General features: G+C 43.1%; 1 protein-coding gene across 3 annotated transcripts in view; it reads right to left on the minus strand.

The window, feature by feature from the left end:
• Window positions 1-1,308: 1,308 nt before the first annotated feature.
• Gsdme (gasdermin E) overlaps window positions 1,309-21,843 on the minus strand; it is a 60,889-nt gene continuing 40,354 nt past the window's right edge. For 2 of the 3 annotated variants that reach the window (XM_055611774.1, XM_055611775.1), the window contains exons 7-10: window positions 21,001-21,128; window positions 19,372-19,573; window positions 16,528-16,601; window positions 1,309-8,191 (exon numbers count right to left, since the gene is read on the minus strand). In XM_055611774.1, coding sequence (XP_055467749.1) covers window positions 7,958-8,191; window positions 16,528-16,601; window positions 19,372-19,573; window positions 21,001-21,128 — 638 coding nt within the window. In that variant the 3' untranslated portion in view covers window positions 1,309-7,957. The remainder of the gene's footprint in view (window positions 8,192-16,527; window positions 16,602-19,371; window positions 19,574-21,000; window positions 21,129-21,843) is intronic. The other variant, XM_055611776.1, reaches the window with a different exon arrangement.

The raw sequence follows: 21,843 nt of genomic DNA on the forward strand, positions 1-21,843 counted from the left end.
AAATCCCAAAGAAAGCAAAACAAGGGCCCAGTGCTATAACTGGTAGAGTGTGTGCCTAATGTGTGAGACCCCCAACAACCCAAGAAATGATCTTCACAGATTGACTAAAACAGTACTTATTTTTGTGCATAAGAAGTATCATGATTCAGTGATTGAAGCTGATTTTCAAGATCACAGAATTAGCTATAATTATTTTAAATGGGTAAATTCAAATTGTAAAAATCATGAAAACATTAAAAAAGAAAAGAAAAAATCTACTTATTTTTATGCCTACCGAAACAGTCCTCCATTATACAGAATTACAGAGTGGAGCACCCTACCTCCATAATAACTAATCTTTACACTAAATAAAAGGCAATCCTGAAGTTTTCTGTACATAAAGAGTTCATTTTTAAAAACATGTACATACATATATCCATATACACACTCAAAGCTATGTGTATAAGATGTAACAATCTACCAAACTTCATGAATAATAAAGCTAAATATATTCACCCACATGGTACAACTAATGTTCTAAGATCTTTAATTACTTTCAGCTTTCTAGACATTCTGAGCCTCCTTGAGATTCTCTTAGAAGAAGGCTTTGGCTCCACCGTAGAGCTGACCCTTCCAGAAGATTTTATTGGGGAAACTGAGCTCAGAAAAGTGTTATTATTAGAATTTTGTTTTGTTAAGAAAGAAAAAAAAAATTTCTGCATGGAGGCCTCTTGGGAAATATTTCCTTAAACTTTCCAGTGAAATTATGCTGTGATTTAGACATAGAAATTACAGTGCCTGCCCCCCTCCTGTTTTAAGGGATATGCTATGAGAATTCTTATAACATCTGTAATGTATTTGGAGTTCTTGGGAGAAAATCAGTATTTTAAATAATGAGATTATTGTCTATAACTGAATATACAGAGATTTTTAAGAATACATTTGATTAATAATTCAGCATCATATTGGTCTTTTGTAAGTATATGTGGATATACCTGAAGATGATAATTCTCTAGTTTTTTAAGGTAAGGTTATTTTTAAATTGTATTTTGTTTTAGCTTTTAAAGTTATATTCTTTTTAAAATATTTCTCATATTTCATCTTGTTACTTTGTATCCTGGAGTGACTTTGGAGAAATGCAAAGAATCACACATCCTTAGTGAACTGAAAAGTGAGAAAATGATACTCTTTCTTTTGTAAGGTAAGCATGATTGACTGCACCACTTGGGCAGAAACACAAGATTGTTCTAAAAATAATCTCGTGTGATAAAAGTGAAAATAGTTGTACTTCTAATGACTAAGATCCTACTTCTGACCATGTGATTTTGATAACATTTAATCTCCCTTTACCTTCTACATGTTAAGTAGGGCTAAGGTAATACTTGTCTTCATCCTAAACTCTTAAGGAGTAACTGTGGTTGTGATGTGGTAAGCCTTTGAGACTATTAAATGTGTTCTCTTACCTGAGGTTGCTTCTCCTTCAGTTCCTGTAAAGTTGCCTCATTCTGAGGTGAAGTGGCAGATGGTGAGCTGTTCAGGAACACATCCCAGGGTTAAGAGAGCTCCATGATGTAGCTGAAGTCTGGAAGACAGTCTGGTCTGTCTTTTAGTGGTCCTAATCAGGAGTCCCATTAGAAACTTGTTCCAAGTCTCTTGCTGCTAAGCAGGCCATTCACTGATCAAACAAAACTGAAATGCTCTAGCATGCTTGCATCCGAATAGACTGATCGTAGCCCTCTAAAGCTACCCTTCTTTATCCTTGTGCCTAAAATTGACACTGCAGCCTGGTTCTTACCCATAGTGTGAAGCTTTATAGGCACCTACATCTTTATTAGAAAAAATACTTACAGCTGCTCCAATTAGTGTACCCCAAAATCCAAAACATACTTCTTTCACGTTTTAATTGTTTATTGGCTTGTGACTGGTAACATGGTGCTGTGTTAACAGACAGCCTCAGGGCACAGGTCAGAATGGCTATTGTTTTCCTACTTTGTTGTTTTTTAATCACACAAACTGAATTAAGACATTAATAGTTAAGGTGAATGGTGCTTATAATTTGGAACTTGACCATTTCTTATTTATAAAACTACTTTTTCAGTCTGCTGAAATAACTATTCTCACTTCTCCAGGGCGATGTCCTGGGACTTCAGCCCAGGTCCTTGCATATGCCAAGCATGTTCCACTACTGCGCAGTAGTCAGCTTCCGTTTCAGAAGCCAGAAATAATTGTTTTTATTGTAATTGAGCTAAAGGCAAACCATGAATAGGCAGTGTACATAAATGTGATAGGCTATCCTTCAAATCTGGATTCCCTCCTCTACAGGTGGCCTGAGAACTTGGAGGAAACTTAAAACTAGTAAGAGGAAAGAAAGAGCACAACATTGAAAACTGCAGATGAGGAGGGCAGGACTTAGAGGAAGAGCACTTTGCAAGCCTAGTGTACACACAGCCTTTGGCACATGCCAACATCCCGGGAACAAAACCCTTCTCAGCTGTATTAAGCCATAAGGCATTATCAATTAAGACATGGTTACATTTTATGCCAGAGAGCCGGTTAGTGATAACACTGCTAATAATCGTGGTCCAAGTGAGAAATACCTTAGTCTTTCAGGAAGAGCCAGTTTGATGCTGTCCTGTTACGGAATGTACAGGACTTCCCACTGAGGAATCACTGTGAGCACATCGAGATAAGTAGAGGAAAAGCTCTATATAAGATCATGCATCTGGCTCTGACTAATGCACAAAGGAAAACAACCTCAAACAAAAATTTACCAATGTATATAGGCCTTAGGCTTATACATTCCCTATATGTTGTCATTCTTAATTCTCTTTCAGTTCCTGGTCCCAGATTACAGATTACACTTTAAACACAGCTGGGTGGGCACAAGGAAGATTCACACAGCAAAGACACCAGTGTTGTTCTTTTGGTTGCTGGTTAACCAGGGCCGTCTTTCCCACTTGGCAGATATGCTTTCCCTGATAAAAGGACAGAGTCTTAGTGGCTTAATGATAGCTCTCACTCTGCACCACTCACATTAGCCCTCTTAGAGACATATACTCTGGAAGGGGAATGGGCCTGCCAGCTACTGGGTCTCAGTAAACAGTCTTGACAGTCCTAAGCTTCAGTTATGTGTGAGGAACAAGTTTCCCTGCTGTTTCTGACAAGCCTGGTTAGCACAGTGCTTTTCTTTCAGTTCCTGTGAAGGCAGTCCTCCCTTAGCTAAGTCCTGCTTTGGATAACTTAGTATCTACTAAGCAAGGTTATTAGTAAGTCCTTCATAGCATTAATGTTGTTACTCCATAGTTCCCCTACACCAGTAGCTCATACACATTGAACACAAAATGCAAATTTTGTTGTATGTCATCTTAAAAGAACTGATGATGGTTTCTGTTTCTTCCATAACTCTGATATTTTTTTCTTAAGTGATGCTTGCAGAAGAATGAGCAATAGTGTTATCTTAGTTATGATTGCTATTGCTGTGATGAATGCCATCACCAAAGCAACTTGGTGATGAAAGAGTTGATTTAACTTAAATTTCCACATCACAGCCCATCACCAAAGGAAGTCAGGATAAGAACTCAAACAGGACAGGAACCTGGAGGCAGGAACTGATGCAGAGGCCATGGAGGGGTGCTGCTTGCTCAGCCTCTTTTTTTTTTTTTTTTTTTTAAATAAAATCCAGGCCCACCAGCCCAGGGATGGTACCAGCCACAATGGGCTGGGTTCTCCCCCACCAATCAATAATTAAGAAAATGTCCTAACGGCTTGCCTATAGCCCATCTTCTGGAAGCATTTTCTTAATTGGGGCTCCCTCCTGTTTTTTTTTTTAGCCTGTGTCAGGTTGACATAAAATTAGCACAAGTGTTCAGCAAGTTATTTTGAGTTGTCAGAACCCACAAAAAGCATTTGATGAAATTTTAACACACACCCCAAGTTCATTTTTGCATACTTTTCCTCCTGTTGGGACCTAACAGAAACACATTCTTTTTTAAACCCCACCCTCTGAAGTGACCATAAGGACTTTTCAGTTGAAGACAACTAGCTGGCCCGTATTTCTAACAAAAAGGTTTTAAGATAACTAATTAAGCATCCCTGCTTTCTAAGTATCTGCATTACTAGTTTCTGCAAAGAGGAACATCACTGCTGTCCTTGTGTGCATTTATTTCCTGTAATACAGTAAGTGGATCAAAGACCTCAACATAAAACCAGACACACTAAATCTGTTAGAAGAAAGAGTGGGAAGAGCCTTGAACTCATTGACACAGGAGACAATTTTTTGAACAGAACACCAACAGCACAGGTTTTAAGATCAACGATCAATAAATGAACCTAATGAAACTGAAAACCTTCTGTAGAGCAAAGGACACTGTCGTCAGAACAAAACGACTGCCTGCAGATTGGGAAAGGATCTTCACCAACCCGACATCTGACAGTGTTAATATCAAGAATATAAAAACTGAAGAAGTTAAAGACCAACAAAAGTAATCCAATTAAAAAATGGGGTACAGAGCTAGGCAGAGAATTTTCAACAGAGGAATATTGAATGGCAGAGAAACACTTAAATGTTCAATGTCCTTAGTCATCAGGAAATGCAAATCAAAACTACTCTGAGATTTCATCTTAGACCCATCAGAATAGCTAAGATTAAAAACTCAAGTGACAACATATGCTGGAGAGGATGTGGAGAAAGGGGGAACCCTCCTCCATTGCTGGTGGGAAAGTATACTTGTACAACCACTTTGGAAATCAATCTGGCGCTTTCTTAGACAATAGTGATACCTCAAGATCAGCTATACCACTCCTGGGTGTATACCCAAAAGATGCTCAAGTGTATAGCAAAGACACTTGCTCAATCATGCATACCGGCTTTATTCATAATAGCCAGAATCTGAAAACAACCCAGATGTCTCTCAATGGAGAAATGGATAAAGAAATTGTGGTACATTCACACAATGGAATACTACTCAGCAATTAAAAACAAGGAAATCATGAAATTTGCAGACAAATGGATGGAACTAGAAAAGATCCTGAGGTAACCCAGAAGCAGAAAGACACACATGGTATATACTCAACTTATAAGTGGATATTAGCCATTTAACAGGATAAACCTACTAAAATCTATAGTCCTAAAGAAGCAAAACAACAGGACCCTAGGAAAGATGCTTAATCCTCACTCAGAAGGGCAAACAGGATAGACATCGGAAGGAGAAGACAGGGAACAGCACAGGAGCCTTCCACAGTGGACCTTTGAAAGACTCTACCCAGTAGGTTATTGAAGCAGATGCTGCAACTTATAACCAAATTTTGGGCAGAGTGCAGGGAATCTTAAGGCAGATAGAAAGATCTGGAAAGGACAGGAGCTCCACAAGGAGACCAACAGAGCTAGAAATCTGGGCCTAAGGGGTCCTGCAGAGACTGATGAATCAACCAAGGGCCGTGCATTGAGAGGGCCTAGGATTCCCTACTCAGATGTAACCCATGGGCAGCACAGTCTCCATGTGGGTTTCCTAGTAAAGGGAACAGGCTCTGTTGCTGGCGTGAACTTGGTTGCCTGCTCTTTGATCACCTTCTCCTGGCCAGGTAGCCTTACTAGGTCACAGAGAAAGAGGTTCCGGACAATCATGATGAGACCTGATAGGCTAGGGTCAGATACTAGAAGAGGAGGACCTCCCCTGTTGGTAGACTTGGGGAGGGACATAAGGGGGGAAGAAAAAAGGAGGCCACAGCTGGGATACAAAGTGAACAAATTGTAATTAATAATAATAAAAGAAAAATGAAAAAATAAAGGACTGATTTTTCAGAAACTATAACTCTTAACAAATTTTCATGCCTCTACTTTACAGCAATATTCTTCTCTATGCTTTTGTTTCTATTCTGGCTGATGCACATTGGTGGCTTTTGTAGAAAAGGGCTTCAGAGTTGAGAAGATTCAGGATCAAGAAACAAAGACACTGTTTAGACACCATGAATCACTATGGCCACTTGCTGTCTGTCCAGGAAAGAGAAACCACGTATTTCATCAAGCACTTGTGACCTGCATTTTATACTGGGCCTGCAGGAAAAAAGCAGGAAGTCAACAAAATGTGGCTTTGTCAACAGGCAGCCTTTCCAGAAGGGCCCTTTGCAGCTCTCCCATGCTGATTTCTAGGATTCCATAGCTCACATTTAGGAACATGGTACTTCAGAGTCTTTCTGATGTCTCCAGAAGAGTGCCCGCGTGTTCATATATGCACATAGAAGCTAGAGATACCTTCCTCTGTTGCTTTCCAGGTTTGTTTGTTTTTTCTAGACAGGTTTCCTGACTGGAACTGAAGCCCTCTGATTGGCTAGTCTGGCAAGCCAGCAAGCCCAGACATCCTCCTGTCTCTGCCTTCCAGTGCTAGTAGTACAGATGTAAACATAATGCCTGCCATTCTCTGTGGTTGCTAGAGGTGCAAGCTCACACTTTCATACTTGCACAGTGAGCACTTCCTCACTGAATGGTCTCTGCTGCCCCTTTTATATTTGTTTGTTTCATAAAGAATTTACCCACTGAACAGTCTCTCCCAGTCACTTTTATGGTCACTATCTTAAAATGACCCATCTTGAGGACTAGAGAGATGGCTTAGTGGTTAAGAGCAATGTCAGCTCTTCCAAAGGATCTAGGTTCAATTCTCAGCACCCATATGACAGCTCACAAGCCTGTGATGCTCAATTCCAAGAGATTTGACACCTTCACACTTATGCACATAAAATGAAAAAAAAAATTTAATGACCCATCTTATTTTCAGGGTGGTTTTTTTTTTCTTAATTAGAAGGATAATAGGAAATTCTAAGCAGAGTGCAAAGGTGAAGAGGTGCACTTTCTGTCTTCTGTGCCAGGCTCAAAGTCCCTCAACTGTGGTAAGCCATTGCTGGCTTCTCAACTCCATGCATTCCCACCCACACTTGGTTTTTCCACCTGGAGATTCATAAATATTGTGTTTACAGCCTCCTCTTCGCAGCCAATGCCAGAAAGAGACAAGGCACCACCAACTTAACACAAGTACACGTGTTTGTATTTTCCGTCTTCATTTCCAGTCAGTTTATTTCTGAGCAGTGCTGCTGGTGTGTAACTTTAAAACCCCTGAAAGGGGCAGCTGCATAATGTTGAATCTCATTCTTAATAGACATTATTTATTTTATCTTTGTTACTCTTCCTTATAATCTGAGGGGGCCACGTGGGTGAAGTGAAGGTTAAACCTACAGGCTAATATGCATCTTGCTGCCGCCGCCGCCGCTGCCACCACCACCATTGCCCAGGGGCATCTGGTCTGATCAACAGCAACAGATATTGTCAGTGAAATCCGGAGGCTTGGGGAGATTGTCCAAGCCTGCTGCTGCAGAATGGCATCAAAACTGATTAAACAGCCAACTGTACACAGTTCGGAATTACCTTTGATAGAAATTGCAACGTGTCAAATTCCCAGGACTCACTAGAATTGCTGCAGACATAGTACGTTCATCAAAGCATAACAAAGTCAAATAAGAGGGATATATCTAAATCCCCATGTTGAGGTGAGTGCCATTAGATTTCTTAATAATTGTTTCATATACTTAAGTGGCATTTATAGTTTCCCAGTCATTAATGTATAACTTGTGAAAGTGGTGAAGAAAAAATAGCTATCCTTAGCATCCACACCTTAAGATGAATTTTGAAGTAAAGTTTCGGGCTCTTCTGGTTTTGTGTATCAGAAGTGAATGGAGCAGAGCACATGATTCTTTTCTAGTAACTCAGTGTTGAAATCTGCCAAAGTTGCCGTGGTCCAGTGTGTATTAGCACAGTAGCGCTCTGATGAAAAGAAATCAGTGTTTGCAGGCATTCAGTCTCCGCGCTTACTGTGCTGTGGGATTCATTGACAGACTTGTAACCCGCTTGGGCCCCAAATCCCAAATATTTTCTCAATCTGAGAAGTACATACTCCTAGCCAAAATCATGTACTTCTGACTGACACTGACTTTATTCATGCTCATTGCTGAGAGTGCAGAGCCCACTTAGAGTGATGTAAAGAATTAGTGGGAAGATGCAAGAGTCCTTCAGCATGGTGGCTTTCACGGAAAACTGCATCCTCTCCAGGGCGATGTCAGCAGAAGCAAACAACCGCTGCACAATCCCAAACCTCTCTGTGTCTCTCAGAGGAGCCAGGGTGGGGTCTTCAAAATTACATGCTCGGTCATCAGACAGAGCGCGGAGCTGAAATGACAAATTTAAGAAAACTCACTCCTAAATGTAGCAGAAAAACCCCAAGCTAAATATCTTTTTAAGGAATTCTCCCATGTAGTACAAGAAGTGTTTCTTCATGCTAAGACCCTAGGCCTGATTTTCTCTTCCTTGACTGTTTTACTGCCTGTATCCCCACTCTGTTACACCCATATCCATTAGCCCAGTAAGTTACAGATCAGCATGTGCCTTCCCTATGCCATATATAAGGGTTTATCTGGCTCTCCTGATAATGTGTACATTTCACGGGATACAGTATGGTAATTCAATACATACATATAACCTATAGTTTGAAATCAGGGCAAGAAGAGTTTTTGTCTTTACACACCATTCTGTGTTGAGCTGTTTGCAGTCTTGTAGTTATTTTGAAATGCAGGTGGTTTAACTATTACTGCGTTAAAGAAGATCCAGTGGTGCCCCTCCTGTCCATCTTTTGAAGCCCATTACTGAACCTCATCCACCCTCCCCACTGTTGCCGGGTTCAGTGGGCATGCTTCCACTCGGCTTCTTGAAGAGACTCATTTAGTTATTTCCACAATGCATGAGAGAATTTGTCCTGTGTCTGGCCTGTTTCATTTAGTAGTGACCTCTAGCTCCAGCTATGTTGCTGCCAGTAAATAACAGGGCTTCCTTTCCTCCAAGTGACTAATATTCCACTATGCATATATTTGCATGTTCTTTGACCCTCATCCACTAAAGAGGATCTGGGTAATTTTCACATTTTAGCTGTGTGACAAGGCTCAACAAACACGGAGTGCACATCTATTTTTGTTCAATGATTTCATCTCCTTTAGATAGACCTGCTAGCTTTCAGCAGTTTCACCAATTTTTAGTTCCCAGAGGACCCTCCATTCTGTTTGCTATAATATCTGTACTAATTATATCCTCACTAATAGTGTGTAGGAGTTTTCCTTTTTCCATATCCTCTCTAGCATTTCTTCTATCTCATTATAGTCATTTCAATGAGGGTGACATGCTACTTAGCTGCAATATTGAGTTGTATTTCCATGCTGATCAGAGAGAGAGCATTTTTTTCATGTACTTGCTTGTCGTTTTTCTATGTCTTGAGAAGTATCCATTTAAGTTTTTAGCTCACTTTTTAGTTGGACTGGTGTTTTTGTTTTTAATGGTGTATGGTCTTTGGAATTTCTAGTATTTTCCAGATGAATCCCTTTTCAGAGGATTATTTGGAAACACTTTCTCATGATGTGCTGTATATTGAGATGTTATTGAGTTCAACTGGTTCTATTTCATTGAATTTTCATATGTGGGTCTGTAGTTTTCTTTTGTTGTCTCTGGGTATCCTGATGCTGCATTTGGTGGGGTTCTTTATTTAAACGTCTGTGTAATAATGGAAGTAGCATTGGAATTAGCTCTTGATTCACTGTTTTTGTAGGAAAGCCACCAAGTCCTAGACTAGATAGGAAATTCTATTGTTCTCGTAACATTATTGGCCTATTTTGATTTTATATTCCTCTTGATTCAGTTAGCTGAGTTCAACTTATTTGCTGTTGTACTTGTTGCAGTCATTCTTGTTTCTGTGGTGTTGGTAATGTCTTCTTTCATTTCTGGTTTTAAGTCTTTACCTAACTATCACCACCACTCCACACCCCCCCCACACACACACACAGAGCCCTCCCTGAGGCCAATTTGTTTTGACATTTTTTTTTCCTTTCAAAACACCAATTGATCTTTTGTGAGAATTTTTTTTCCCCTCTTGAGAAGGGGTCTCTCGCTATGTATCCCTAACTATCCTGGAACTTAGAATGCCTCTGCCCCAAAAGTGTTGGTATTAAAGGCATGTGCCACCCATATATATATATTAGTTTTGGTTTTCTGCTGTGATCCTTTTTCTATGGCCTTGAGTTACCACAGTCAGTTGTCTCTGGTTCTTCTGTCTGGTGTGTGTGTGTGTGTGTGTGTTTATTGTTGTAAACTTTCTGTGCTGTTTGCTGTGTTTTGGGCTTTGTTGTGCTCCTTTCCTGTGTCTAGGATTGCTCCAGTTACCACTTAGTCACTGGGAAAATGGATTTTTGTAATTTCTTGGGGTTTTTTAAAGCTTTTCTCTCTTATGATCTACAAAGATACATAATATTCATGCTTCCTTTGCTAAAAAAAAGGACTTCGGGGTAGTGTGCAGAAATACTGTGAGGTCATGAGTTAACTGGTAAAGTGACAAGGTAAGAGTGTTTTTGTGGATAGTTGGAATTACCAAAGAAGTAAAGATGAACATGATTGTGCTTTGTTTTTTACAAGAGAAATTACTAGAGTGTGTATCTTCCAGAGTAATAATGGTTTCCAAAGAGTACTTTTTCAAGAAATAAAATAAGCACGAAGTAACTCTTCAATAGCTTTGAATTATGGTGGCAACAGCTTTTTTCAGTTAGAAGTTCATATTTGGGCCCTTTGATTTAGTATAGTGCAAAAGTGAAAGTACAGAAGTTTTATTCAGTACTTCGATGCTCAAAATTACTCAGTGGTCAGTGAATTGTATTGTAACAATTCATTTGTAGTCATTGACTTTAAGGCCTTTATACAGAAATTAGCCCATGGGGTTGGAAAGATGGTTCAGCAGTTAATCACACTTTGATCTTGAAGAGCACCAGATTTGGGTCCCACATGATGGCTCCTGATACAAAGGATCTTAACCGCTGAGAGAATCAGGCATGCAACATGTAGAAAATCCACTCATCACAAAAAACTAGAGGGTTTACCCTTGAATTATGCCTGCGGAGCGCTGCTGCAGACCTTAGGACGATGAGAGTCTGTTGGAATTCTAAACTGAGCAGATGGAGGATGCAGCATGTGGTTCACATGCAGACTCGCAAGGCTACTGAAGAGGAGCACAGCATGCACTTCACCCCTGTACCACAGGGTGAAGAGTGTATCTCTCTATCAGCAGATGAGCTTAGAGCAGGGCGGGGCAGGAAGAGTGGGTTCTGAAGAACGTCTGGGGCCTTGATAAAAAACTTATACAAACTCCTCTGCTAGACAGTTGTTCCTAAAAGTTCACCCACAAAATAAGAGGATCTTATTTGTCCCTCAAAATCATTACACCTAAATGTCCAACAGTGCCTTGGCTTCATCAAGTCCTTTCCCCACTGCAAGAAACCTAAGCACCCTTTCGCTGGATTTGATTCACAGCCTCTGTGTAATCTGTCTTACACCCTTTCTTATTCTTGATGTGATGGCGTGTACTGTGTCTTGGCCAGAGTGGTTAGAATGTGGACAGCTGCTTATGCTTGATTTCTTTTTACAATAAATCAACACTTAAAATCTTCAAATTATTAAAAAAAAAAAAAAACAACACTGAAACTTATTTGTGGCCTACCATGCTCTAGTCTCAAGTGGTACATGTTCTAGAAAGATTGAGTTTTCTGTTGCTGCTGGTTAAGCTGCCTTGTAACTGTTATATGCAAGTGTTCAGATTCCGGATTTTTTTTTTTTTTTTTTTTTTGTCTAAATGTTGCAGCTCATAGTGGAAAAAGAAGGGAAGTCCCTGACTGTAACTGTACGTACCTCTGCTGTCATGTCTACAGTCTATTTGGCTATGGGAATGTTGGATCTATATTTGCACTTCTGCATCTGGTTGCTGAACTGATGTATTTATGAATATATAGTGGTTGCATTCTCTCTGTAGTTTTTTAATCTAAAGTCCACTTTTCCCAATGAGTATAACTCCTGTTTGCATCTGGTTTCTATTTGGATGTTTTGTTTCCAGCCTTTCGCATTGAATACACATACATCAGTAAATGGATCTCTGTGTCTGGGAGTGTAGTGGTAGGTTGACTGGTTGTGTTTTGGGTCAGGGTCTCATGTAGCCCAGACTTCCCTTAAGCTTTCTACCGAACTGAAGATGCTTCCACTTCCCAGTTTCTAGGGTTATAAGCATTCACCACCAGGCCATCTCTTTCTTACTGGTTTTTCCTCGTTTCTACTTTTTTTTTTTTAAATCCATTCAGCTGATCTGTCAATTGGTTAGAGAATTAAATTCATTTACATTCCAGGTCATTCATTATGTTGTATTTTTCTCGTTTTGTATGGTTTTTGTTCACCCATCACTTATTTTTATGATTTGGTAATCCCCTGTCATGCTGAGGTTTTAGTGTTATTTCTTCTGTGTATCTGTTTTGCTGTCGGATTTTTATATTCACATACTTTGATATTGGCAGCTGATCTTTCTAGTGTGGTGTCCACTCATTAGCATTTCTTATAGGAATGGTCCAGTGGTCATGAATTTCCTTGAATTCTGCTGGTGTGAGACCATCGTCGCCCTCTTCACTTGTAAAGGCTAAGGGTTCCCGGTGACAGTTACTTCTTTCTGTATTTACAGTGTACATTCTGCTGCCTCCTTACGTCCATGGAACTCTTGTGTGACTTGTTTCGCTTTTCCTTTTCTCTGATTCTTTTTAAGATTTATTTATTATTTATATAGTATTCTGCCTGCATGCCAGAAGAAGGCATCATATATCATTATAGATGGTTATGAGCCACCATGTGGTTGCTGGGAATTGAACTCAGAGCCTTTGGAAGAACAGTCAGTGCTCTTAACCTCTGAGCTGTCTCTCCAGCCCCTCTCTGATTCTTTGTCTTGTAATTTTCATGTGTTGACTATAATATGTCTTGGTGAGGACATACTATGCTTATTAGTTTAGTTGGGAAACTTTTCAGTTTCTTGGTATAGATGTCCATATCTTCAAAGATATGAGTAGTTTTCAGCTATCATCTCATGAAACAAGATTTTAAATGCCCCTCCCCCTTCTGCATCTGGAATTCCCACAGTGCAAATATTTCTGTCCAGATGTCTTGTAGCTTTTCCCCATCACCCACACCAGCTCCCTTGTCTTACTGCAGTAGTTGGAAGCATCATCCTTAACTTCTGCTACATCTCCTTGTGATGCTTCTAGCTCCTTGTGGGGCTTTGTGTGTGTTATTTCCTGGAAATTTTAGCTCTAGAATTTGAGTTTTTGTTATTTTTTAAAATTAAGATTTCTAACTCTGAATTTTTCATTTACATCCTGATTGCTTTTCTTTGCTTCTTAATATTATTTTATTTATATTCTCTTAGATCTCATTATGTTTGATTGGGATCATTATTGTGAACTCTCTTCAGACTTCCTTCTTGGATATTATTTGTATAGAACAGCCAGCCATTCTCCCTGGAGCTGGCTTGTTCTGTGTATCTTGTACACCTGTGGAACATCCAATATTTTGAGGCACTTCCTGTAGGACTTGGTTGTTTAAATGTCAGTTGGATAGATGCATGGGCTTTGGTTACACATGAGCTCAAAGGTGTAGTGCTATGTGATACCTTATTTAGTTCCCATCATCAGTGGCTCTGGCTACATCAGTAATCCTTGAGGTAGATGTAGGGCTTTGCAGTGAGCACAGACTTCAGAGAGTGTATTCAGCTGCTATGGACTCAGTATGAGATGCAGAAAAAGCTATCCCCAGGTCCATCCATGTAAACACAGATCACACCAAGAGTGGTAGGAGATGGCTCGGATCTGTAGCAACAATACACACAACTCTAGAGCCACGGGATGGAACCAGCTGCATTTCCCAGGTCTTGCCAGATGAATACCTGGGGTAACCATGGAGTTTAAGGTATTGAAACATAAAAGAACCCTTCCCTAGTCCCACGGGAATGATTAGACTTGCTGGGGCCGTGTAGCACTGGATAGCCACTTTTATGGAGGTGTGGGATCCAGATAGTACCTACTCCAGGACCCAAGAGATGAGCACAAGTTTTACCTAGTACCAACAGCCCTAACCCAAAGTCTGTGGACTGTGGGAGACAAGTTCCTTGGGTTATCCCAGTAATTCTGGTTTCCATGCCCAGTGGTACAGGGCACAGGGAGAATCCCCTATGTGCCACTGAGCTAATGTGAGTAGTGTGTAGGCTTGTCCTTTGGTGTCTGGGGCTACAAAGCTGGGGTGGAAATATACCTAGGTCATGAAAAGAGTAAGCAATGGAAAGGCCAAGACTTCTGGCATTGTTTGCCGTGAAGCTGGGGATTATAGATGTGATTCCAGTACAGGCTAGGATGCTCAGTGGTGCTCAGGCTTTTTGCATCAGCAGCTGGAGTTCTAAAACTGTAGACAGGAGAAAGTCCCTAGTTGCTACTGTGGGTGCTGTCACCTAGTACTTGGAGTCCTACTTGCTGGATTCCTGGAGTTGCAAGGCCTGACTGATAGCTTGGCCAGCTCCTGGTAGACAGGTGCATGTGAGGCTGGGGCTCTGGAGTGCAGTACAGCCCACAGCCTCTAGGTTGTAAGGTAAGGAAGACCCTGTCACCGTGCATATGGCTGCGGGACTTCCGAGCCTGAAGGGGCAGGATTCAACGGCACTGCCTTCCACCCAGTGTGGGCACGGGACTCAAGCCTTCTGACAAGATAGGAGCCCTGCTGAGTGGGAGGCTCCACTCAGGTGGCCACCTGTAGAGCGCTGTTTCTACAAGCCCGCTCTTCAGAGCGGACATGAAGCTGTAAGTGCTCTGGCTTCCTCAGTTAGAGTGACAGTCTTACAGGATGATGAGGTTTGCTGCCATTTTCCCTTCTCCTGCCCTAGGCAAGTTTATTGAAGGGTAGGGTGCATACAACAGGTACTGTCCTCATTGTGTAGAGTTCTGGTCACTTTTTGTTGACTTCCAGAGTTTTGCAAAATACAGTTTTTCCTTTGCTCTGTGGCTGGCACACATACACATACCACTACCATTTGGTGATCGTCTGGTGGTTTTGTTTATTAGTGTAAACAGCAATATTAGAATTTCTTGGATATTTCAAGGAACTCACGTAGATACTATCATTTCATTAATGAATAGTAGGAAACACATTTCATTAATTGTGTTTCCTACTCCAAGAACTGCTGACTTGGAATATTTTCTTGATTCCTTTACTGATTCAAATGTACCATCTTACCAGTTCACAGTGAATGGTCAGCATATTTGACCCTGCCCAAAACCCATCAGCATGACTCTTCAGAGGTACCTGGCTTTGGAAAAGGAGAGCAGGTAGAGTGGGTGTCCTCTTTTAAGTCAGTCCCTCTTAAGTACATAATCCTCCACTATTGCAAGAGCCTGGCTCTTTTCAAGATAACAGCAGGAAGTCAATAGACATTACCGCCATCACCTAAAGGCACCTAGAAAGATCTTCTTGTAAAGAAACATGCCTTGTCTTTGTTGAGCAGCATCCAAAGGCAAGCAAGTTCATCTGGAGGCAGCCAGTGAAAAGGCAGGAACTCCAAGGCTGGTTCCTGGCTGGTCATACAACAGCAGCCAAGGTCAGAACCAGAGTTGGCTGTAGTATGAGTTAATTACAGCCTGGCTCCCTTAGCACAACTTCCTCCTTTGTGTACTTCCTGAATGGCTCTAATTAGTCCCTAAATACTCAAGAAACAGACTGGAAGTGCTGAGCACTCAACTGCTGCAAGAGGGAACTGAGCTGTTTTGCTCCTCACATACAATTAGGACAATTGCATCATTTCTATAATCAAACTACACTAGCAACCATCACCCTCAGCTGGTCTGAGATATGCTGGCATGCTTCCAAGTAGTTGAGTATGCCCTGGGGTGTGGCATCTGTGGTCAGTTCTGATAGCATCTGGTCAACTCTGTGATTGATACCTAGTGGTCTTGGCTTCTGTCACCTCCTCCACACAGAACAACATTCAAGACAACCCATATGGTTTGCTATTCCCAGCGGACATAGAGAACACAGGCAAGGCCTATCTAGGCAATCTGTGCATTGCCAGCTTAGCTTAGCAGTGAGCCCTGGCCCTACACCAGACCCTAAAATAAGTGACCCAGGGATGCCTTCCCCAATGCGCCTGTATGAGAGAAGTTGCCTCTGGGCAATCTAGGGCAGCTGTTGCTGGTTCCTCTGCTAACTGCCCTCTCTGTAACTTGAGGACTTAGCTCCGCTCTGAGGCTAAACGCATTACTAATTGCTTGCTCTTAGCGTGACATTTCCAGAGAGCACCAAGCTACTGATGGAGGAAGCTGGCTACTTCAGACACACACGCACGTACACACACAAAAGCAGCTTCAAATCATTCCACATGACTGCAGTGACCAATAAAAAAAACAGGTTGTCGGGCCTAGCAGTACTGAGCTATGGCCAAAAGTCTCCAAAGTAGGAAAAGTACGTGATTTGGAGGCTGCCGACCAAGTTGTACCCATGTGTTAATGGTGACAGCTGCTTGTACTATCTTGAGCTAAGAAACTAAAGTGTTTTACTAGCTTGATAGCACCTATCCCTCATCATCCTCGTCCCTTTCCACCCCACCATCCCATCCAAAGGTTCCTTACCAAGTGGCAGAGCGTAGGAATAACATGGAGTTTACAGCAAGTCCCCAGGAGAACTGTGGCATTATCTGGCATTTCTGTAGAAGACATACATTGTGGTCAGGGTCACTGTCAAAAACAAGTTCTTGGAAGCCAGACATGGTGATGCATATTTGTAATCTTATCATTTGGGAGGTTAGAAGGGCCAGCCTGAGCTATGCAGTGAGCCCTTGTGTTATAAGGAAAAGAACATTGCAGCCAGCCCTATGTGGTACCCAATTTATATTTCATTACCTTCTTACTATCAGTTAGAGAAAGTAAATGTGTGGCCAGGCCAGCTATGGTGGCACCCCTTAATCCCAGCACTTGGCAGGCAGAAATAGGGAATCTCAGTGGGTTCTAGGTCAGCCAGAGCTACACAGACTGTCTCAAAAACCAGTGTAGTAACATTTGAAGGCAGTTCTGGTTCTCTGTGGGATCTCCCTGGGAATCAAGTCACTAGAGGATGTTCTCTGACATTGAATTTGTTACTCAGAAAGAAGGGCATGGACTCTATGAAAGGATAATTGGCTCCAAAAAGCTATGATGGAGTGGTTAAGCCCTTCCAGGTAACCAGGCTGGAGCTTCAGTTTTGTTTCTGGTTTTCTGGAACATATTCTTGCTTTGTAACCCAGAATAGCCTTGAATTTTCAATTATCCTCCTCCTTCCAAGTAGTGGGATTTACAGGGATGGGTGATAACAGCCAAAAGACTCTGGGAGTACCTCTCAGAGCCTGTTTGTTCTGTTCGTTTTTGACACACTAGAGGGTACTTAGGGGCACACGTCAAGGCGCTGCACAGACATGAAGGGCTCCACCGTGTCAGTCCTTTTAGGAGAGAAAACTTTGAGAGGACTAATCAAGGACACAGCAAAGCTGGGGCAGAACTGTGAGGCTGGCGCTAAACCAGAGGCCTCGCCAGCTCCCCACCTGCCGAACGAAATCCAAATCAGTGCCGTTCACGCTTCTGCTAAATACCTCCCAGTACAAACAGTTCCTAAAATGACCCTGACCCCAAGGGATGCTCGGTCACCAAGCACAGTGACTTCTCATGAACTCATGACTGCCTGTATCTGTTATGTGTATTAACAATGACATGTCACTGAGAGGGCAAAAGGACACACGGGAAGGGGCAGCCGTGTAGGTGATCCCACCAGAGAACCACAACACAACCTATCAATGCAGTCATACACCTGCCTCTGACAATGCTCAGTTTCCTCCGTTCCCAAGAAGCCCTCACACCACTCCAAGAAGATGATAGAAAGTACAGGGCTGAGAAGGGAATGTTGTATCACCAAGCACTGCCACACCCACGTTTCCACCCCTTCACCTTCCACAGTACCTCTTCCCTTATACATCCCTCATCCCTAGAAATGCTTACCCAGACCTGTGAGCACAGCATAAAGCCAGCTCTCACCCTCACGTATGCTCTAGGCCAGACATGCTCTGCCCTCCCCTAACTGCCTGAAAGACAGTGTAAGGCTGCCCAGTTAGTCTGAAATAAAGCGTTCTGTTACAGTTGAGGGTCTATGGTGAGAGCAGGGTTTGCTTACAGTCACACATGCAGAGGAAGCTTTCAAGCAGAGGCTGCGGTATGGAAGTAGCTAAGCAGTCAAACAATACTGTCAGGGCCCAAGAGGACCACTTTCTGTTCCAACACTTTCCCTAGATCTTAGAAGACCATGTTGTCTAAAAAGAGTTGACTAAGGAAGGGTCCATGGACTGGCTTCACCAGGATACTACCAAAGGAGCTTTAGCTCGGCCACAACACAGACGGAAAGGCCAGGGTTGAGATAGAAACTGGCTACGCCTAAAGCTTTCCCTGCATCCAACATCCAAACTGGAATAAGTGTTGTGTTAGAGCCCCCTGCGAAGCCACCTGTGCTCAGCTGTGGAGCTGTGTCTAGGTCAGAGAGACTGGGACTGCGGTGTAGTCCATGTCAGCCATGGGCTATTCTATAGAAATGCTTCAGCAGTGTAGGATATATGAGAAGGGTTCTTACAAGCTGACAAGAGTACGGCCTGTAGCCTGACATAAAGCCTGCACTCAGGCATGCTCACTGCTAACATTGGTCCAGTCTCTAGGTGGAGTTTCACAGAGCCCATGTCCTGTATCGTCCCAGGCAACCATTCAAAGCCTTTATCTGATTCAGAGAAAGACACAGAGTAGATCCATCAGCATATCAAGCTGAAACAGTCCTTCTCGTTCTTTTTTTTAAATACTGACGGTTCCCTGGGAACGAGCCACTGTAGGAGGAATCCAGTGCCTACTAGCTTGTGTTGGAGGGAAGTTGGGGCCTATGGGCATTTGACATAGCTACAGCTACTTCACAGAGGGAACCACCAGGCCTGCTGCGTGGTGGGCTGTGCTTGATGGTAAATCCACTTCCCCTGGGAAGCCGTTTTAAGAGCCATGCAGAAGTCCAGCCATAGCCTGCCTGGGCCTCGTGCATCTCACAGCAGATATCTGAGACTACCGTGGGATGGGCCAAGGTGTGCAGAGAGGGTCAGCACAAACCGCTGCCAGGGGAAAGTGCCCAGCACACCACACTGTCTGGACCCTGACGGGGATCAAAGGCTATATTCTGAAAGTGATTTCCAGTAGGGGGAGAAGGTAACCCTCCCGGAGTAGGACTGATACAACAAAGTGGAGGCCAGGGTCCTCCATTGGCCTTCCCCCTCTTATCCTCTGGACTGAAGAGGAGAGGCCTGTGCCAAACCTTCCTCAGCCGCCATCACTTCCACCTCACAGACGCACATACGGAAAGCAGCACCATTTCCCAGCCACGGCAGACACTGCTCTGCTCTCTTTTTGGTCTTGGTTTTATACCTGCTAGTGCGCTGACCAGGAAGTAGGCTGTTGCAAAGAGCTTCTGGTTGCTGATCTCATCCTTCGGGCCAGGATGCTCCCCCTGGACCCTGCACCCCACCAGCTGCAGAAAGCCTGTGAGGTCCTGCTGCTGACTGCCAGTCAACTCCTCCATTGCCAATGTAGTCTGTGAGGACCAGAGGCCACCAGCCATGTCATCACACTACAGGACAGAAAGGGAAGAAAGACAATGATGAAATACAACCCAACTGAGCCCCTGGCGCACCCCCACCTCCCAACACTCCATGCACTTCACCCTCTCCAGGTAAAGCAAGCACTGATCCCTCTTCTATACTGTGATACTACCGATGGGCCTAACTTTACTCCTAAGGACACAGTAAGGCAAGCGGGACCACGTACTAGCCTTCCACAAGGAAAGGGGAAGCATCATGCAGGAAATGTTGGACAGAAAGAACTTTTCAGATGATGGCAGGGTATTAAGTTTTACCAGGAACCAGGAACAAGTGACTCCTTATCAAACTGATGAATGGGACCTAAAAGCAACATCCCTTCCTGGTTCTCACAGTCTAAAAACAGCTTGCTAAACCATATATGTCCCCAGCCCTGGGGTGGGTTGGCACTACCATGAGCCAATTCTGAGCCCCTGGACCAGCTCCACTCCATAGGTCCCCTGTGCCCTCTCTGACACCTGCCAGAAGGCAGATGCGCTGCCAACGGGACTAGCCTGACATTTCCCTCTAGGAAGTAAACGAGTCATGGGATTCTGAGACATTTGTGTTCCTCCTAGGGTTAATCCCTGCATCCTCCAGAAGGCAAACTAGACCCTTTGGCAACTGTAGTTCTGTCCCTGCTTGATAGTCTCTTGCACGATCTCATTTCAAGCAGGAAGAGAATAGGAGAGTAAGCAGTATAGAAAGAAGAACAAAAAACAAAGTCAAAACGAAAAGAAAAATTTCAAAGCTTCAGCCTCATTAAGTACCAAAAAAAAAAAAAAAAAACCTAGGCTGATGGAGATTGAGCAGCTGGCATGTCCCTCAAAACCTGGCTGTTGCAAAACAAAGCAATAAACACTTGTCTCTGTTCTAAACGGGACAGGCTGACAGGTTCGGCCACACAGCCCCTTCGCTGCGTGCTGAGTGCATGTCTACCCGCAGTCCCAGAACGGGCCTTTTTTGAATGAATCCTTGCAGGTGTAATTACAGTAAGAGTCTCAAAGGAAGCGCACCCTGTATCCAAAAACGGCGATCCTTAATGAGTTTCGTGTCTAGAGAAGATCACACACACAGGGAAGACGAGGCAGAGATAGGTAAGTGATGCAGCAGGGGCCACAGAAACGGCAGGCAACAAGGATTCCTCCCCAGAGCTTTCAGAGGGGTATGACCCTGCTGCCACGGTCAGTTCTCGATTCAGCCATCCAGATCCGTCCGAGAATAAATGTCTGATATTTTTAAGTACCAAGAGCTATTTGTTAGAGCTCTAAGAAAATCACTCATCCCTCTTTCATGAGGTCAACTTCAAGTTTTAGGGTTAAAAGGATGTGGTACTTAATTTTAAATTGTCCCAAAGCCTTCCTGAGGGGCCTAGCCTGTGTGCATTTCAGAGCAACCCTAAGCCCTACCCCCACCTCACCACTTGTTCCAGGGCCATGAGCAGCTCCTCATCAAACAGGACTGTCTGCAGGAGGCGGAAGAGCGCCCTCTGCTGCTGTTCAGGTAACACCGCAAAGGGGCGGAAGCTCCTCTCTAGGTGCATGTTTGCTGTGGAAACAGAACAGATGCTGGGTCAGGCCTAGCTTACAACCTGACTCTCAGTCACCAGCTCCTTCCGAACGACTCCACCTTCAGAACCGCCCGTGGGGCTTGGAGATACCTGAGTGAGTCTCAACAACCAGGAAACTTCGGGTAAAGGAAAGGCGGACACGGAAGCCTATGTTAACATCCCAAGCCTCCTGCTTCTCTAAGCTTGACCAGAAGCCACGTAGGCGCTTTACTGGCATGGTTTCTGCAGAAGTGCATTCTCAAAGCTGAATCACTAAGCAAAAGCCATACTGGTCTCCAAATATGTCTTTCCTGGCACTGTCTGGAAATGCTTTTGTTTTCAGTGCATGTTCAAAGGGCCAGCTCAGCATTTAAGGCAAACATGGCTTCCACTCTCTTCCCTGGTGCCTTTCACTTCTATTCAAGATAAGATCAGAGTGCACTTTGCTATGCTGCTCACATCCTCATCGGGGCCCTGGGGCCCTTTCTCCTGAGATCCTCTTTTCTTTCCTAAAGACAGTCAGAAGTTCCTAGTAAAGTAAGCCAAAAAAGACGGGCTAAGGCGGTGCTTTTCCACCAAGGGCTTCATGCTGGTACTAAACACCACCTTGCTGAAAGCCCTACAGGTTGGACACAGAACTCCTGAGCCACATCTTCAAAAAAACAAAACAAAAACAAACAAACAAAAAAACATGGAATATAGTTCAGTCTTTAC

The sequence above is a fragment of the Psammomys obesus genome, unplaced genomic scaffold, assembly GCF_907164565.1.
Source record: "Psammomys obesus unplaced genomic scaffold, mPsaObe1.curated_primary_1811, whole genome shotgun sequence".
NCBI classification, from domain to species: Eukaryota; Metazoa; Chordata; class Mammalia; order Rodentia; family Muridae; genus Psammomys; species Psammomys obesus.